Source organism: Coregonus clupeaformis, chromosome 19, assembly GCF_020615455.1.
Source record: "Coregonus clupeaformis isolate EN_2021a chromosome 19, ASM2061545v1, whole genome shotgun sequence".
Classification (NCBI taxonomy): domain Eukaryota; kingdom Metazoa; phylum Chordata; class Actinopteri; order Salmoniformes; family Salmonidae; genus Coregonus; species Coregonus clupeaformis.
Window position 1 is genome coordinate 16,840,472 of NC_059210.1, and position 15,961 is coordinate 16,856,432.

The 15,961-nt window shown below is 42.2% G+C and overlaps 1 protein-coding gene across 1 annotated transcript in view; it reads right to left on the reverse strand.

The window, feature by feature from the left end:
- b4galnt4a (beta-1,4-N-acetyl-galactosaminyl transferase 4a) overlaps positions 1-15,961 on the reverse strand; it is a 476,874-nt gene that overhangs the window by 91,191 nt on the left and 369,722 nt on the right. Inside the window, exon 8 of the mRNA XM_045227106.1 lies at positions 9,746-9,824. Within this exon, the coding sequence (XP_045083041.1) occupies positions 9,746-9,824 (79 nt within the window). The remainder of the gene's footprint in view (positions 1-9,745; positions 9,825-15,961) is intronic.

The window sequence follows — 15,961 nt, forward strand, 5'->3', positions numbered from 1 at the left end:
CCAAGGCTTTCGACTCTGTCAACCACCGCATTCTTATTGGCAGACTAAATAGCCTTGGTTTCTCAAATGACTGCCTCGCCTGGTTCACCAACTACTTCTCAGATAGAGTTCAATGTGTCAAATCGGAGGGCCTGTTGTCTGGACCTATTGCAGTCTCTATGGGGATGCCACAGGGTTCAATTCTTGGGCCGACTCTTTTCTCTGTGTATATCAATGATGTTGCTCTTGCTGCTGGTGACTCTCAGATCCACCTCTACGCAGACGACACCATTTTGTATACATCTGGCCCTTCATTGGACACTGTGTTAACAAACCTCCAAACGAGCTTCAATGCCATACAACACTCCTTCAGTAGCCTCCAACTGCTCTTAAACATTAGTAAAACTAAATGCATGCTCTTCAATCGAACGCTGCTGGCACCCGCCCACCCGACTAGAATCACTACTCTCGACAGGTCTGACCTAGAGTATGTGGACAACTACAAATACCTAGGTGTCTGGTTAGACTGTAAACTCTCCTTCCAGACTCACATTAAGAATCTCCAATCCAAAGTTAAATATAGAATCGGCTTCCTATTTCGCAACAAAGCCTCCTTCACTCATGCTGCCAAACATGCCCTCGTAAAACTGACTATCCTACCGATCCTTGACTTCGGTGATGTCATTTACAAAATAGCCTCCAACACTCTACTCAGCAAATGGGATGTAGTCTATCACAGTGCCACCCATACACTACCCACCACTGTGACCTGTACGCTCTTGTTGGCTGGTCCTCACTACATGTTCGTGGTCAAACCCACTGGCTCCAGGCCATCTATAAATCACTGCTAGGCAAATCCCAGCCTTATCTTAGCTCATTGGTCACCATAGCAGCACCCACCCGTAGTCTGCGCTCCAGCAGGTATATCTCACTGGTCATCCCCAAAGCCAACACCTCCTTTGGCCGCCATTCCTTCCAGTTCTCTGCTGCCAATGACTGGAACGAATTGCAAAAATCTCTGAAGCTGGAGACTCTTATCTCCCTCACTAACTTTAAGCATCAGTTGTCAGAGCACCTTACCGATCACTGCACCTGTACACAGCCCATCTGAAATTAGCCCACCCAATTATCTCATCCCTATATTGTTATTTATTTTGCTCTTTTGCACCCCAGTATCTCTATTTGCACATAATCTCTTGCACATCTAGCATTCCAGTGTTAATACTAATTGTAATTATTTTGCACTATAGACTATTTATTGCCTTACCTCCATAACTTGTTTTTTTTTTGGGGGGAATGGATCAGCTTAGTATTGCAGATAGATTGTATCTTCTATCAATGTAATTGTCTGCATCACTTCCAATCCCCCATGTTTTTTATATATATATTCCCCTTTATTACTTTTCAACCCCACCATCCTTTCCCTACTTGGAGTAAATTAGTGAACAACAATGCCCAGGCCTCTACTTCCGGTCTATACTTACTATCTACACCTTATGGACAGAGTTAATTTTACAATAATTCTATTATATATATATATATATATATATATATATATATATATATATATATATATATATATATATATATATATAATATTTATTTTTTGCTCCTGAACTTCTTCTACTCTCAACCTCTCCAATCATTTTCATGATGTCCATCCGGTTTGCTTCTATATGCCATATCTTTCTAACTGTGCTCTTTCCCAAAAGCTCCCAACATACAACCTATATACTTATTATGGACACAGTATGCTTACATTATTAGCTATCTTTGTTATTATTTGTTGTTATTTGTTATTAGTCCCATCCTTCAACTCTATTCAATACCTCCCATCTATCTCTTAACACCATCCATATAGGATTTCTATTTGCCATATATATTTCAACCGTACTGTGATGTTTTACAAAAGTTCTGAACCTTTCTATTCTCATTGCTTCTACAGATTGTGAATTAAAAATAAACATTTTTGCTAAAAGTATTATTATATTATTGATTGATTGACTATGACTTTTCAGATCACCCAGTAATGCTATCTGCAAGGTTAGTTCCAGGTAAATATTGCAATCCTTTAGCCATTCCTGGACCTGTGTCCAAACACAAGCTACAAATGGACAGAACCAAAACAAATGATCTAATGATTCTGTCTCTTCACAGCAAAATATGCAGAGCTGGGAAGATTGTATCCCCCATATAAATTACATTCTATTGGTAGCAAGAATTTTATATAATAATTTAAATTGAAAGATTCAAATTTTTGAATCCGGTGTCGTTTTACGTGTCAGTTCATAAACACTATGCCATGGGATCGGTACGTCAAAGATCTCTTCCCAACTATTTTGCAATCTATATGGGACGGCTGTCAATCCTTTGGTCCTTAAGTGAAACTGATATGCTTTTTTATTTATCACAGTTTTCCTTAACCAATTATGTTCTTTAATGCAAGGCCGACAGACAAGTTCCTTACTTTCTCCCCCTTCCACTTTCCTCTTCCACTTTTGCGGTAAGGCTGCAATTATTTGGTTGTAATTTTGGGTAGAGCAGACATTTCCATATGTTTTTGTTAGCTGCATGTGTGACATAACTCCACCAGTCCTACCGATTATATCATTTACGAAGATTATACCTTTTTTAAACATTCTGTCAAAAAATAAAGGTTTTTTGTCAATTAGTATATTTGAATTTAACCACAATATTTGTTGCATTATTTGTTCTGTTGTTTCTGGAGGATTAAATTGAAATTGCAACCAACTTTCTATGGCTTGTTTTAGAAATAGTGACATTTGGGAGATTATTTCCTTTTCAAATAACTGAAAGTGAGAGGTTGTAATCTGAATAAAGGGAAAAAGGCCTTTTTTGAACATTGGGTGAGACAATCTTACTAATTTGCTTGAGAACCATTTCGGATTTAAGTATAACTTTTGGATGACTGAAGATTTTAGTGATAGGTCTAATGCTTTAATATTTAATAATTTCTGTCCTCCGAATTCATATTCATTATATAAATATGATCTTTTAATTTTGTCTGGCTTGCCGTTCCAAATAAAATTGAATATTTTTTTCTCATATAATTTAAAAAACTGTTTGCTAGGCGTAGGCAAGACCATAAGCAAATAGGTAAACTGGGATAATACTAAAGAGTTAATCAGGGTGATTTTTCCACAAATTGACAGGTATTTTCCTTTCCATGGTAGTAAGATCTTATCTGTTTTTGCTAACTTTCTATTAAAATGTATTGAAGTTAGATCATTTATTTCCTTTGGGATATGTATTCCGCGTATATCCACATCACCATCAGACCATTTTATTGGTAAACTAAATGGTAATGTAAAATCTTTATTTTTTAGTGATCCAATACGTAATATAGTACATTTGTCATAATTTGGTTTTAATCCAGAGAGGTTAGAAAATGTATCTAGATCCTCTATGAGGCTGTGGAGGGATACTAGTTGTGGATCTAAAAGAAAACATGAATCATCTGCGTACAATGACACCTTTGTTTTTAAGCCCGGTATTTCTAATCCTCTGATATTATTATTGGATCTGATTTTAATAGCTAACATCTCGATGGCCACAATAAATAGATATGCCGATAGTGGACAACCTTGTTTCACTCCTCTTGACAGTTTAAAACTTTCTGAGAAATAGCCATTATTTACTATTTTACACCTAGGGTTACTATACATGATTTTGACCCATTTTATAAGAGATTCTCCAAAATTGAAATGCTCCAGGCATTTATATATAAACCCCAGTCGAACTTTATCAAATGCCTTTTCGAAGTCTGCTATGAATAGCAGGCCTGGTTTCCCATATTTTCCATAGTGTTCTATTGTTTCCAATACTTGCCTTATATTATCTCCAATGTATCTTCCATGTAAAAAACCTATCTGATTAGAATGAATAATATCCGACAATACCTTTTTAATTCTATGCGCTATACATTTTGCTAGGATTTTTGCATCACAACACTGAAGTGTAAGGGGCCATCCCCAAAGCCAACACCTCCTTTGGCCGCCATTCCTTCCAGTTCTCTGCTGCCAATGACTGGAACGAATTGCAAAAATCTCTGAAGCTGGAGACTCTTATCTCCCTCACTAACTTTAAGCATCAGTTGTCAGAGCACCTTACCGATCACTGCACCTGTACACAGCCCATCTGAAATTAGCCCACCCAATTATCTCATCCCTATATTGTTATTTATTTTGCTCTTTTGCACCCCAGTATCTCTATTTGCACATAATCTCTTGCACATCTAGCATTCCAGTGTTAATACTAATTGTAATTATTTTGCACTATAGCCTATTTATTGCCTTACCTCCATAACTTGCTACATTTGCACACACTGTATATATATTTTCTGTTGTATTTTTTGACTTTATGTTTTTTTACCCCATATCTAACTCTGTGTTGTTGTTTTTATCGCACTGCTTTGCTTTATCTTGGCCAGGTCGCAGTTGTAAATGAGAACTTGTTCTCAACTGGCTTATCTGGTTAAATAAAGGTGAATAAATAAATAAAATAACTGACATTTTCAACATGTCCCTGACTGAGTCTGTAATACCAACATGTTTCAAGCAGACCACCATAGTCCCCGTGCCCAAAGACACTAAGATAACCTGCCTAAATGACTACCGACCCGTAACACTGACGTCTGTAGCCATGAAGTGCTTTGAAAGGCTGGTCATGGCTCACATCAACACCATTATCCCAGAAACCCTAGACCCACTCCAATTTGCATACCGCCCCAACAGATCCACAGATGATGCAAGCTCTATTGCACTCCACACTGCCCTTTCCCACCTGGACAAGAGGAACACCTACGTGAGAATGGTATTCATTGACTACAGCTCAGCATTCAACACCATAGTGCCCTCAAAGCTCATCACTAAGCTAAGGATCCTGGGACTAAACACCTCCCTCTGCAACTGGATCCTGGACTTCCTGACAGGCCGCCCCCAGGTGGTAAGGGTAGGTAACAACACATCTGCCACACTGATCCTCAACACGGGGGCCCCTCAGGGGTGCGTGCTCAGACCCCTCCTGCCCTCCCTCACCCCCCCTTTGGCAAATCAGACCATAACTCTATCCTCCTGCTTTCTGCTTAAAAGCAAAAATTCAAACAGGAAGTACCAATATGGAATTGGTCCGATAAGGCGGATGCTAAGATACAGGACTGTTTCCCTAGCACAGATTGGAATATGTTTCTGGATTCATCTGATAACATTAGTCACCGGCTTCATTAATAAGTGCATTGACAATGTCATCCCCACAGTGACTGTACGCGCATACCCCAACCAGAAGCAATGGAATACAGGCAACATCCGCACTGAGCTAGAGCTGCCGCTTTCAAAGAGCGGGACAGTAATCCGGACACTTGTAAGAAATCTTGCTACGACCTCCGATGAGCCATCAAACAGACAAATCATCAATCATCTTACTACGCCGGCTCTGACGCTCAACGGATGTGACAGGGCTTACAAACTGTCACAGATTACAAAGGGAAACCCAGCCCCGAGATGCCCAGCGACGCAAGCCTACCATACTAGCTAAATGCGTTCTATTCTCCCTTCAAGGCAAGCAACACTGAACCATACATGAGAGTACGAGCTGTTCCGGACGACTGTGTGAACTCGCTCTCGATAGCCGATGTGAGTTGGACCTTTAAACAGGTTAACATTTGCAAAGGCTGCGGGGTCTGACGGACTACCAAGACTAGATGTATTCACGGGTCTAAAAAGTTGGACCCGTTCCGAAATGGACTTGGGGCTTTCCCACCCGGACCCGATATGCATAAATAAAAAAATTATAATATAGAGACCCGTTCCGAACAGACCCGAGCACAACTAGACCCGTTCCATATAGACCTGGTCGATCCAGACCCGATGCGAGAGGAGGGAGAGACGTGCCGCTCTAGCAGGCGGGGGAGGGACCGTACTGTGAGCGAGTTATTTATAATCAAATATGATTATGTAGTACCTGTATTGGACTGCATCAAACCGGGAGAAGCTAGTTAAGCTAGCTAACGTTAGCTAGCTAGGCTAACTGAGGCTGCAGTGCATGCATTTTCTCATCCTACAGTTACAAATAACAACAACTCCATTTAGAATATTAAGTAGCAGCCTGCCTACCTGTTGGCTCTTGGTCATTGTAGCCTATCCTTCTCCTTTAACTTTTAATTTTGTCATTTAAATTCCATCTTCCATTGATTAGATATCTCCTAACTTTTGCCTCACACGGAGCGAGGCTAAGTGACTGTTAATATTGCTGCTTTGATGACTTATGATTGGCCAACAACAAGCTACATGCTCCACTCTCGTGAAAAGCAAGAGCAGCATTCGCGTACGGATCAGTACGGGCCCTTCCCGACAAGTCAGTTAAAATTACACATACCAGAGACCCATGACAATCATATCAGATCTGACCCAGACCCGTGATATTATTTAGAATTCTGGATCCGGACCCACTCGGGTCCCAGATCGGGTCTCGGGTATTCGGAAACAGGTGGATCCGTGAAGACTTCTAACCAGGACGCATACTCAAAGCATGCACGGACCAGCTGCAAGAGTCTTCACTGACATTTTCAACCTATCCCTGACACGGTCTCTAATACCAACTTGTTTCAAGCAGACCACCATAGTCCCAACAGATCCACAGATGATGCAATCTCTATTGCACTCCACACTGCCCTTTCCCACCTGGACAAGAGGAACACCTACGTGAGAATGCTATTCATTGACTACAGCTCAGCGTTCAACACCATAGTGCCCTCAAAGCTTATCACTAAGCTAAGGACCCTGGGACTAAACACCTCCCTCTGCAACTGGATCCTGGACTTCCTGACAGGCTGCCCCCAGGTGGTAAGGGTAGGTAACAACACATCTGCCACGCTGATCCTCAACATGGGGGCCCCTCAGGGTTGTGTGCTCAGTCCCCTCCTGTACTCCCTGTTCACCCATGACTGCATGGCCAGGCACGACTCCAACACCATCATTAAGTTTGCCGACAACGCAACAGTGAGACAACGATGAGACAGCCTAAAGGTCGGAGGTGAGAGACCTGGCCGTGTGATGCCAGGATAACAACCTCTCCCTCAACGTGATCAAGACAAAGGAGATGATTGTGGACTACAGGAAAAGAAGGACCGACCACTGCCCCATTATCATCGACAGGGCTGTAGTGGAGCAGGTTGAGAGCTTCGTTCCTTGGTGTCCACATCACCAACAAACTATCATGGTCCAAACACACCAAGGCAGTCATGAAGAGGGCACGACAAAGCCTATTCACACTCAGGAGACTAAAAAGATTTGGCATGGGTCCTCAGATCCTCAAAAAGTTATACAGCTGCACCATCGAGAGCATCCTGCCTGGTATGGCAACTGCTCGGCCTCCGACCGGACCACAAGGCACTACAGAGGGTAGTGCGTACAGCCCAGTACATCACTGGGGCCAAGCTTGCTACCATCAGGACCTCTATACCAGGCGGTGTCAGAGGAAGGCCCTAAACATTGTCAAAGACTCCAGCCATCCTAGTACTAAACTGTTCTCTTTGCTACCGCACGACAAGCAGTACCGGAGCGCCAAGTCTAGGTCCAAAAGGCTTCTTAACAGCTTCTACATCCCAAGCCATAAGACTCCTGAACAGCTAATTAAATGGCTTCCCGGACTATTTGCATTGTCCCCCCCAACACCCCCCACCCCTCTTTTACGCTGCTGCTACTCTCTGTTTATTATCTATGCAGAGTCACTTTAACTATACCTACATGTACATATTACCTCAATTACCTCGACTAACCGGTGCCCCCGCACATTGACTCTGTACCGGTACCCCCTGTATATAACCTCGCTACTGTTATTTTTACTGTTATTTTACTGTTTATATTTTTTACTTATCTATTGTTTACTTAACACTTATTTTTCTTAAAACTGCATTGTTGGTTAAGGGCTTGTAAGTAAGCATTTCAATGTTAATCGACACCTGTTGTTTATGAAGCATGTGACAAATACATTTGATTTGATTTGACCATACAGTCCACTTGGGTCTATGTGTCTGGATGTAGGCAGCGGAGCATCACAGAATAGACAGACAGTGTTACTGTATAGGAATAGTAAGAGAGAGAGAGAAGGTGTGAGGGAGAGAGGGAGAGAGAGAGGAGAGGAGAGAGAGGGGTGAGGGAGGGAGATGCAGAGAGGCGTGAGATAGAGAGATAGAGGAGGAGAGAGGGCGAGGGTGGGAGATGCATAGAGAAGAGATAGAGAGATACATCTATACAGTATATGTATGTAGAGAGAGGGAGATGAGGAGATATAGATAAAGAGAGACAGAGACCCTCTGGATAGTGTGGAAAAAAAGGGAATCCAATGTGAGATAATAAAGCACATTTTCAGAGACAACACACCACACCATGTATTATCACGAGCCCACTCACCCAGTCACTCACACACACACCAGGCGTGTGGACTACTTTCTGGAACTTTACCCTTAAGTTAGCTCTCTCCATTACATAAAGAGTGAACATTGAGGCTACAAAACAACTGTAGGAGTGAAAAAGCGAGACAGGGGGAAATGGAGAGAAAGAGAGAGAGAGGGACAGATGCAATAGTTATACTCAAAAGTCCTAACTAGGGTTGCAAAATTCTGGTACATTTCCCCCAATTTTCCAGAAATACTGGATGGAATATTCGTGGACTCGGGAGTGAATAACCAACTGAACTTGGCCCCAGACCGAGGCAACAACAACAACAAGGTGAGACCATATGATCTCTATGACCATATGATCTAATGTAACCTTTTCTCTCTCTCTCTCTCTCTCTCTCTCTCTCTCTCTCTCTCTCTCTCTCTCTCTCTCTCTCTCTCTCTCTCTCTCTCTCTCTCTCTCTCTCTCATTTAAGGGCTTTATTGGCATGGAAACGTATGTTAACATTGCCAAATCAAGTGAAGTAGATAGTAAACAAAAGTGAAATAAACAATAAAAATTAACAGTAAACATTAAGCTCAGAAGTTCCAAAAGAATAAAGACATTTCAAATGTCATATTATGTATATATCCAGTGTTGTAACAATGTGCAAATAGTTAAAGTACAAATGGGAAAATAAATAAACATAAATATGGGTTGTATTTACAATGGTGTTTGTTCTTCACTGGTTGCCCTTTTCTTGTGGCAACAGGTCACAAATCTTGCTGCTGTGATTGCACACTGTGGTATTTCACACAGTAGATAAGGGAGTTTATCAGAATTGGGTTTGTTTTCAAATTCTTTGTGGATCTGTGTAATCTGAGGGAAATATATGTCTCTAATATGGTCATACATTTGGCAGGAGGTTAGGAAGTGCAGATCAGTTTCCACCTAATTTTGTGGGCAGTGTGCACATAGCCTGTCTTCTCTTGAGAGCAGGTCTGCCTACGGCGGCCTTTCACAATAGCAAGGCTATGCTCACTGAGTCTGTACATAGTCTCTCTCTCTCTCGGCATTCCTCCACTTCAAACACAGCCTGTTCCCTCCCTGTACCCTGCCCACCTGTCTGCATTCAGTGGGAAGGGATTGGAGAGGGAGAGAGAGAGAGAGAGAGAGAGAGAGAGAGAGAGAGAGAGACAGCAAGAGAGAGAGAGAGGGAGGGGGGTAAGGGAGGGAGGGAGAGAGGGACAGATACCTAGTCTTGAGTGAGTAAAGAGAGCATGCCTGGCACTAGTTTAGTAGTTTCGTACTTAAACAACTTCCGCTAGTAACCTACCTCCCCATAAATGAATAAAGTTGTGTGGACTTACCCCAACCTCCACGTGGTCTGACCCCTTGTCATCCTGCTTGTGAAGGATCTCAAAGTAGTACCGTCTGGATGAGATAAGGCTAGAGAGAGGTAGAGAGAGAGAGAGAGAGAGAGAGAGAGAGAGAGAGAGAGAGAGAGAGAGAGAGAGAGAGAGAGAGAGAGAGAGAGAGAGAGAGAGAGAGAGAGAGAGAGAGAGAGAGAGAGAGAGAGAGAGAGAGAGAGAGAGAGAGAGAGAGAGAGAGAGAGAGAGAGAGAAAAGGTTACATTAAAATTAGAATTTAAAAGATTTGGGATATGCTATTTGTCCACCTCATGAGTGGGCTAGCATGGAGGGTACAAAGGTTATGTGGCTGCTAGGAGAAAGGTGGAAACAGAAAATGTAGGCTACAGTGATGGTTAATGCTGAGGAACCCAAGACTACTACAAGTCCTGTCGATATTGTCCTGTGCGTAGTCACAATAAACAGTATGCTCAATAAAACACACAGAGGCACACGCACACATACTGGGCACCACCCTGTGATGAGACTAATCAAAAACACATGTCATCTAAATGGCCAAAATTTGCTGGGTGAAGCGGAGAGGAACGCCTCGGTACAGGCTGCTACACATGATTAGCTCTCAATACTATTATTCTATTGACCTATGGTCAGGGCAATCTTAAATTGCGATTGTAACGACTGACACCAATGCGTCATTGGTAGGAGTGAGCAAATTGTCTGTGGTATTGAGTTTTGGATAAAATACCAGGCCTCGAATTTCCAGGCGGCATCCCCCTTGTGTGGCCGCGAAGAGTGAATAGAAGAGTGAGCAGTGGACGACGAAAATGGCAACAAGTAATTCAAACGTGAATTGTATCCCCAGGCTGTACTAATTGCTACAAAACAATCCATGTGTAAGCTACTATCGGCTACCCAAGGACCCACAATGATGGGAAAAAGTGGCTCCAGGTCCTGAAGAGGGAGGACGTGCCAGCTCAAGGCAAGGTCTGCAGCGAGCACTTCACCGAGGAGGGCTAGTTATGAAGGGCACTTTTGAAGTTTTTGAATGGAAAGAAGTCAAACATTGAAGCCCTCCATTTGCCCCTCCATCTTCAACTTCGAGGGTTATGGACCGACCATCATCGACAACATCGATGACTTCAGTGTCAAGGATGAACGGAGGAGGTGGCACGAGTCAGTGAAGGTAAGCTTAGCTAGTTTGTTTTGGCGCAGCTAATGTTAGCTAGTAACGTTAGCTGTCAACAAGTGTTGCTAGCTAGCTAGCTAGCTGGTTTTGTTAGTGCCACCTTAGATAAATGTGTTATGCATCACAATGACCCACAAACATAAAAAGTGGAATCATTAAACAGCCATCACATATTATACAGTAGGCACATAGCCCAGTGTTCAACAGTATGGATGGAGAAGGTCAGTTAGACGGGAGCTCATCTGCTGGCTGAGATGAAATGACCAAAAATGATTTGTGTAACACCTATCTGGCTGTAGGACAATTGCAGCGGACCCTCCTGAGTGCCCAAAGATAGAGAAAATCAGTCATCTTAAGGGAGTGGGCTAGGGTTCAGAAAATGGAGATGGAGCTGGCCATTCATGTCCGAATCCAAAGACACACCCGTCCATAGAGGGAATCACAGTATAGAAGTCTCGTAGATTGATCGCTATGAAATATTTGTATATTTGAATGTTTGAATATTATGTTATGTGGTACTTTTACATAATTACATTTGTGTGTATTAGTCAGTGTTGTGTGTTATGATGATTTATGGTACGTTCCAGGATGGCCCTGTTTTAGGTGGCAATTCAGTTCTGTTTTGGAAAATTGACTGGGGAGGCTGCTTTAGCCTGGTAAGCCCCAACCTGTCTAGCTAAGGTAACAACAGGGTAAGCCTGCTTGAGGCTCGGTTTCTTCGTTTTTTTATCACCAGTAAGTCTATTCATCCAGTTTGTCTTTGTAAATATCTTTACTGGGTACCACTACTTGAACACTGTAAATATATGTCAACACTTATGCACCCGGACCTTCTGCCTCCTGCTGAATATCTGACTGCATTTCTACACTACTTATTTTACATGGTTTGTTTGTTTTTATTTATGACACCTTTGTAATGTATGCTTTTTGTCAAACAAAGTGGCAACTTGAGTGTCTTAAGATCTCCAACTAGCTGCTCAGTGTAGTTACCATTGCGTTCCACTAGATGGCAGCCTAAGCTAGATGAAGTCACCACTCTAGCAACCGGGCCAGTTCTTCGCAGTTTTATCTTCCAAGCTAGTTTCTCTAGTTACACTTGAATCTGTTGTTATAGTCGACTATGCGAACTTATAATATCTTTCGAAACCTTGTCTTAGAATTATAAGATACAAAATCTTATAGCAGGTCAGATTGTCTCGTTGTTTTACGTAAGGTGTTATTACATGAGGCGCTAACATTATGTCTTGAAAAATAATGACCGCAGACAACTGGAACAAACTCCATGTATAGTCATTTTATTTGGTAGTAGAGGCTAGATTTTATTAATGCTCAAACCAGTGGAGGCTGCTGAGGGGAGGACGGCTCATAATAATGGATGGAACGCAGCAAATGGAATGGCATCAAACACATGGAAACCATGTGGGTTTGATACCACTCCACAATTTCCGCTCCAGTCATTACCATGAGCACGTCCTCCCCAATTAAGGTTCCACCAACCTCCTGTGGCTCAAACCCTATGTAGATGCCACTTGATTCTGGGTATGTGGGCATAATAGAAGAGACCACACACGAAGGGATGACGTGCCGTACACCTCTTCCAAGTCTCCCTTGTGCCCATAGGGTGAACTGGCGGTAAGAAAAAAACATCAATTAGTTTGATAGTACTTTAATCCACCATCGAAACGACATCTCAATGTATTTATGAAGTTACATTTTGCAGGCTGCGATTCGAACCCCGGTCGTGTAATCAAAATGTAAGAACGTTACCATCAGTAGTGATAGTAATTACCGTTGGCTGTATTCTAGTTCTTACATTATCCTCCCCATTATTGGTTGTCATTAACTGGTTTACCGGCTGCTGACAGGTCGAGTAACCTCTTCTGCCAAGTCCTTCATAAGAATTAGTGACACATCACCATCCAGACATACAGAAACCTCTGATTGGATGTAATACATCACCATCCGCTTGGACTTTGTGCTGTATCGCCGCCATCTCTCTACAACACACACTCATGCTCCCTGGCCATTGTCTGGCAGCATCCGCACTGACACCAGTTTGTGTTACAGGCCGAGCTACTGTATGTTGCTATTCTTGCCACGAGAACAAACTTTTCGACCTGGGGCAATGATCGGCTCAATCATGAAAGGTTTCAGGTTGTTTATTGAAACCCTAACTATTTCCCCCTCTGCCATTAATTCATTTTCAGACTCAGAGCTACTGCTGTCTCGGGTAAACACAGCCATTTTTGGTCATTCCAAAATGTTCTCTCCTACCACTGACGCGACAATGGCAATATGGTGATTTACAGATAGCTGGCGTTCTAAAGCCTAGTGTTTCCCTTCCCCTTTAAACATATTCATGACTGTTCATGAATATGATTCACTGATTCACTGAAAGTTTATTTTCTTTCTCTCTTTTCCGTGATGCTTTCCTTCCTTTTATTGAGTTCCCTCTTGGAGAGAAAAAAATATACAAGCTATCTGTTTTTTCTCCTCTTTACACATGTAAAAACATTGGATTGTGTTATGTACGCTCGTATGTGTGTATGCCTGTACAGTGCCTTCAGACAGTATTCATACCCCTTTAATTATTTCCCATGTTGTTGTGTTACAGCCTAAATTCAAACACCCCATAATGACAGTAAAAACATGTTTTTAGAAATATCACAATACTTTGTAGAAGCACCTTTGGCGACGATTACAGCTTTGAGTCGTCTTGGATATATCTGCATCAGCTTTGCACATCCTGGATTTGGGGATTCTTCCCTGCAGATTTTCTCCAGCTCTGTTAAGTTAGAAGGGGAGCGGCGGTGAACAGCAATCTTCAAGTCTTTCCATAGATTTCCAATGGGATTCAACTCTGGGCTTCGGCTGGGCCACTCAAGGACTTTCACGTTCTTGTTTTGAAGCCATTCCAGTGTTGTAATGGCTGTATCTTGGGGTCATTGTCTAAGGTCGTTTGCACTCTGAAGCAGGTTTTCATCAAGGATTTGTCTGTATTTGGCTCCATTCATTGTTCCCTCTATCCTTACCAGTCTCCCAGTCCTTGCCATTGAAAAGCATCCCCATAGCATGATGCTGCCACCACCATGCTTCACGGTGGGGATTCTGTTAGACGGTGATGAGCTGTGCCTGGTTTTCTCCAGACATAACACTTTGCATTCAGGCCAAAGAGTAAAATATTTGTCTCCTCAGACCACAGAATATTTTGCCTCATTCTTTCACTTGCTTTTTTTGCAAACTCCAGGAGTGCTATCGTGCCTTTTTCTCAGGAGTGGCTTCCGTCTGGCCACTCTCCTATAAAGTCCAGATTGGTGACGTGCTGTAGAGACTGTAGTCCTTCTGGCAGGTTCTCCCATCTCAGCCAAGGAACTTTGTAGTTCTGTCAGAGTGGTCATTGGGTTCTTGGTCACCTCCCCAGCTGTATGCCTCATCACAAGTCTATCTCAGAGATCTACGGACAGTTTCTTGGACTTCATGGTATAGTTTCTGCTCTGACATGCACTGTCAACTGTGGGACCTTATATAGACAGGTGTGTTTCTTTCAAAATCATGTCCAAACAATTTAATTGGCCACAGGTGGACTCCAATCAAGTTGTAGTGAAATCTCAAGGATTATCAAATAAAATTGGATGCACCTGAGCTCAATTTGGAGTGTCATAGCAAACTTGTTTTCTAAAAACATGTTTTCACTTTGTCATTATGGGGTATTCTGTGTAGATGGGTGAGAAAAAAAGTATATGAATTCAGGCTTTAACACAAAATGTAGAATAAGTCAAGGGGTATTAATACTTTCTGAAGGCACTGTATGTATGTGTGCATGGTTGCGCATGTGTATGCATGCACACATACATGTAGCATTGCGTGTGTTTGTGTGTACATTTGCTGTATGTTCCTGGTGATAGCAATAACATGGACAGAGTATGACGTTCACTGGAGGGGGACGATGACATTTCCATGTTGCCTGCTGGTACACAAACTGTCTCCTCAGGCCAGGATGCCCAGGGCATTTGTATTTATTATGTATCCCCATTAGCTGTTGCCAAGGCTACTCTTCCTGGGGTCCAGCAAAATTAAGGCAGTTATACATTTTACAAACATAAAAAATGTGTGTGTGTGTGTATGAGAGAGAAGAAGAGTGTGTGTGTGTGACTGTGTGTGTGTGTATATAGACGGGTTAGCTGACAACGTTACGAAAACGATGCACACGCTTCAATGGGGAAGAAGACCGTGTGTTGTTGAAATTCTGGATGGCCAGATAGCAAGCAACAATGACAAAAAACTGCAATGTGGGGAATCATAGGTGGCTCTTTTCAGCTAATTTTATCATTCTTGATACCATGTCTTGTTTTGAGGTGTTTTGACTGATGTCACGTCTATGATTATATGGCAAGAATTCGCTAGCTTCTACTGTAGCTAACCAACAACTGTAATTATGTATTTAAGAGACAAGTGCTCATTGTGCACATTTATTTATGTTTTTAATAAACATTAGAGACAAAATATAGTTTACATTTTGTCAACAATCTTAGCCAACCATGTCTGTTTTGACCCATAGTTGCGCACGCGTCGGTTTTGTTGCTAAATAACCAACCCATCTATGCCCGTCATACTTGAGTTTGTGCGTGTGTGTCTGTCTGTCTCCGTGTGTGTCTTGCCTATGCGTGTGTGTGTGTGTGTGTGTGTGTGTGTGTGTGTCTTGCCTATGTGTGTGCAAGTCTGTATGTCAGTGAGATACAGTATAAGGTCACTCATGAATGGAACATTTCTACAATGCTGTGACAATGTATACATAAGTGTTTTATACACCCTTATGTCTCGGGCCCTGTTTCAATACAGCAACAATACAATACAAATGTAACACAACGCAATACAAACATACCTCATTCCTACTGAAGACTGGTGCCCGGTTTGAACATATACAATACAAACGTAAATCATTTCTGCCATTCTTTGACGTAATCACCTGAACTGACATTGGGGAAAGTTGTATGTAGTGAAAAGCACTTGTTTTCACCCATCATGTTGAA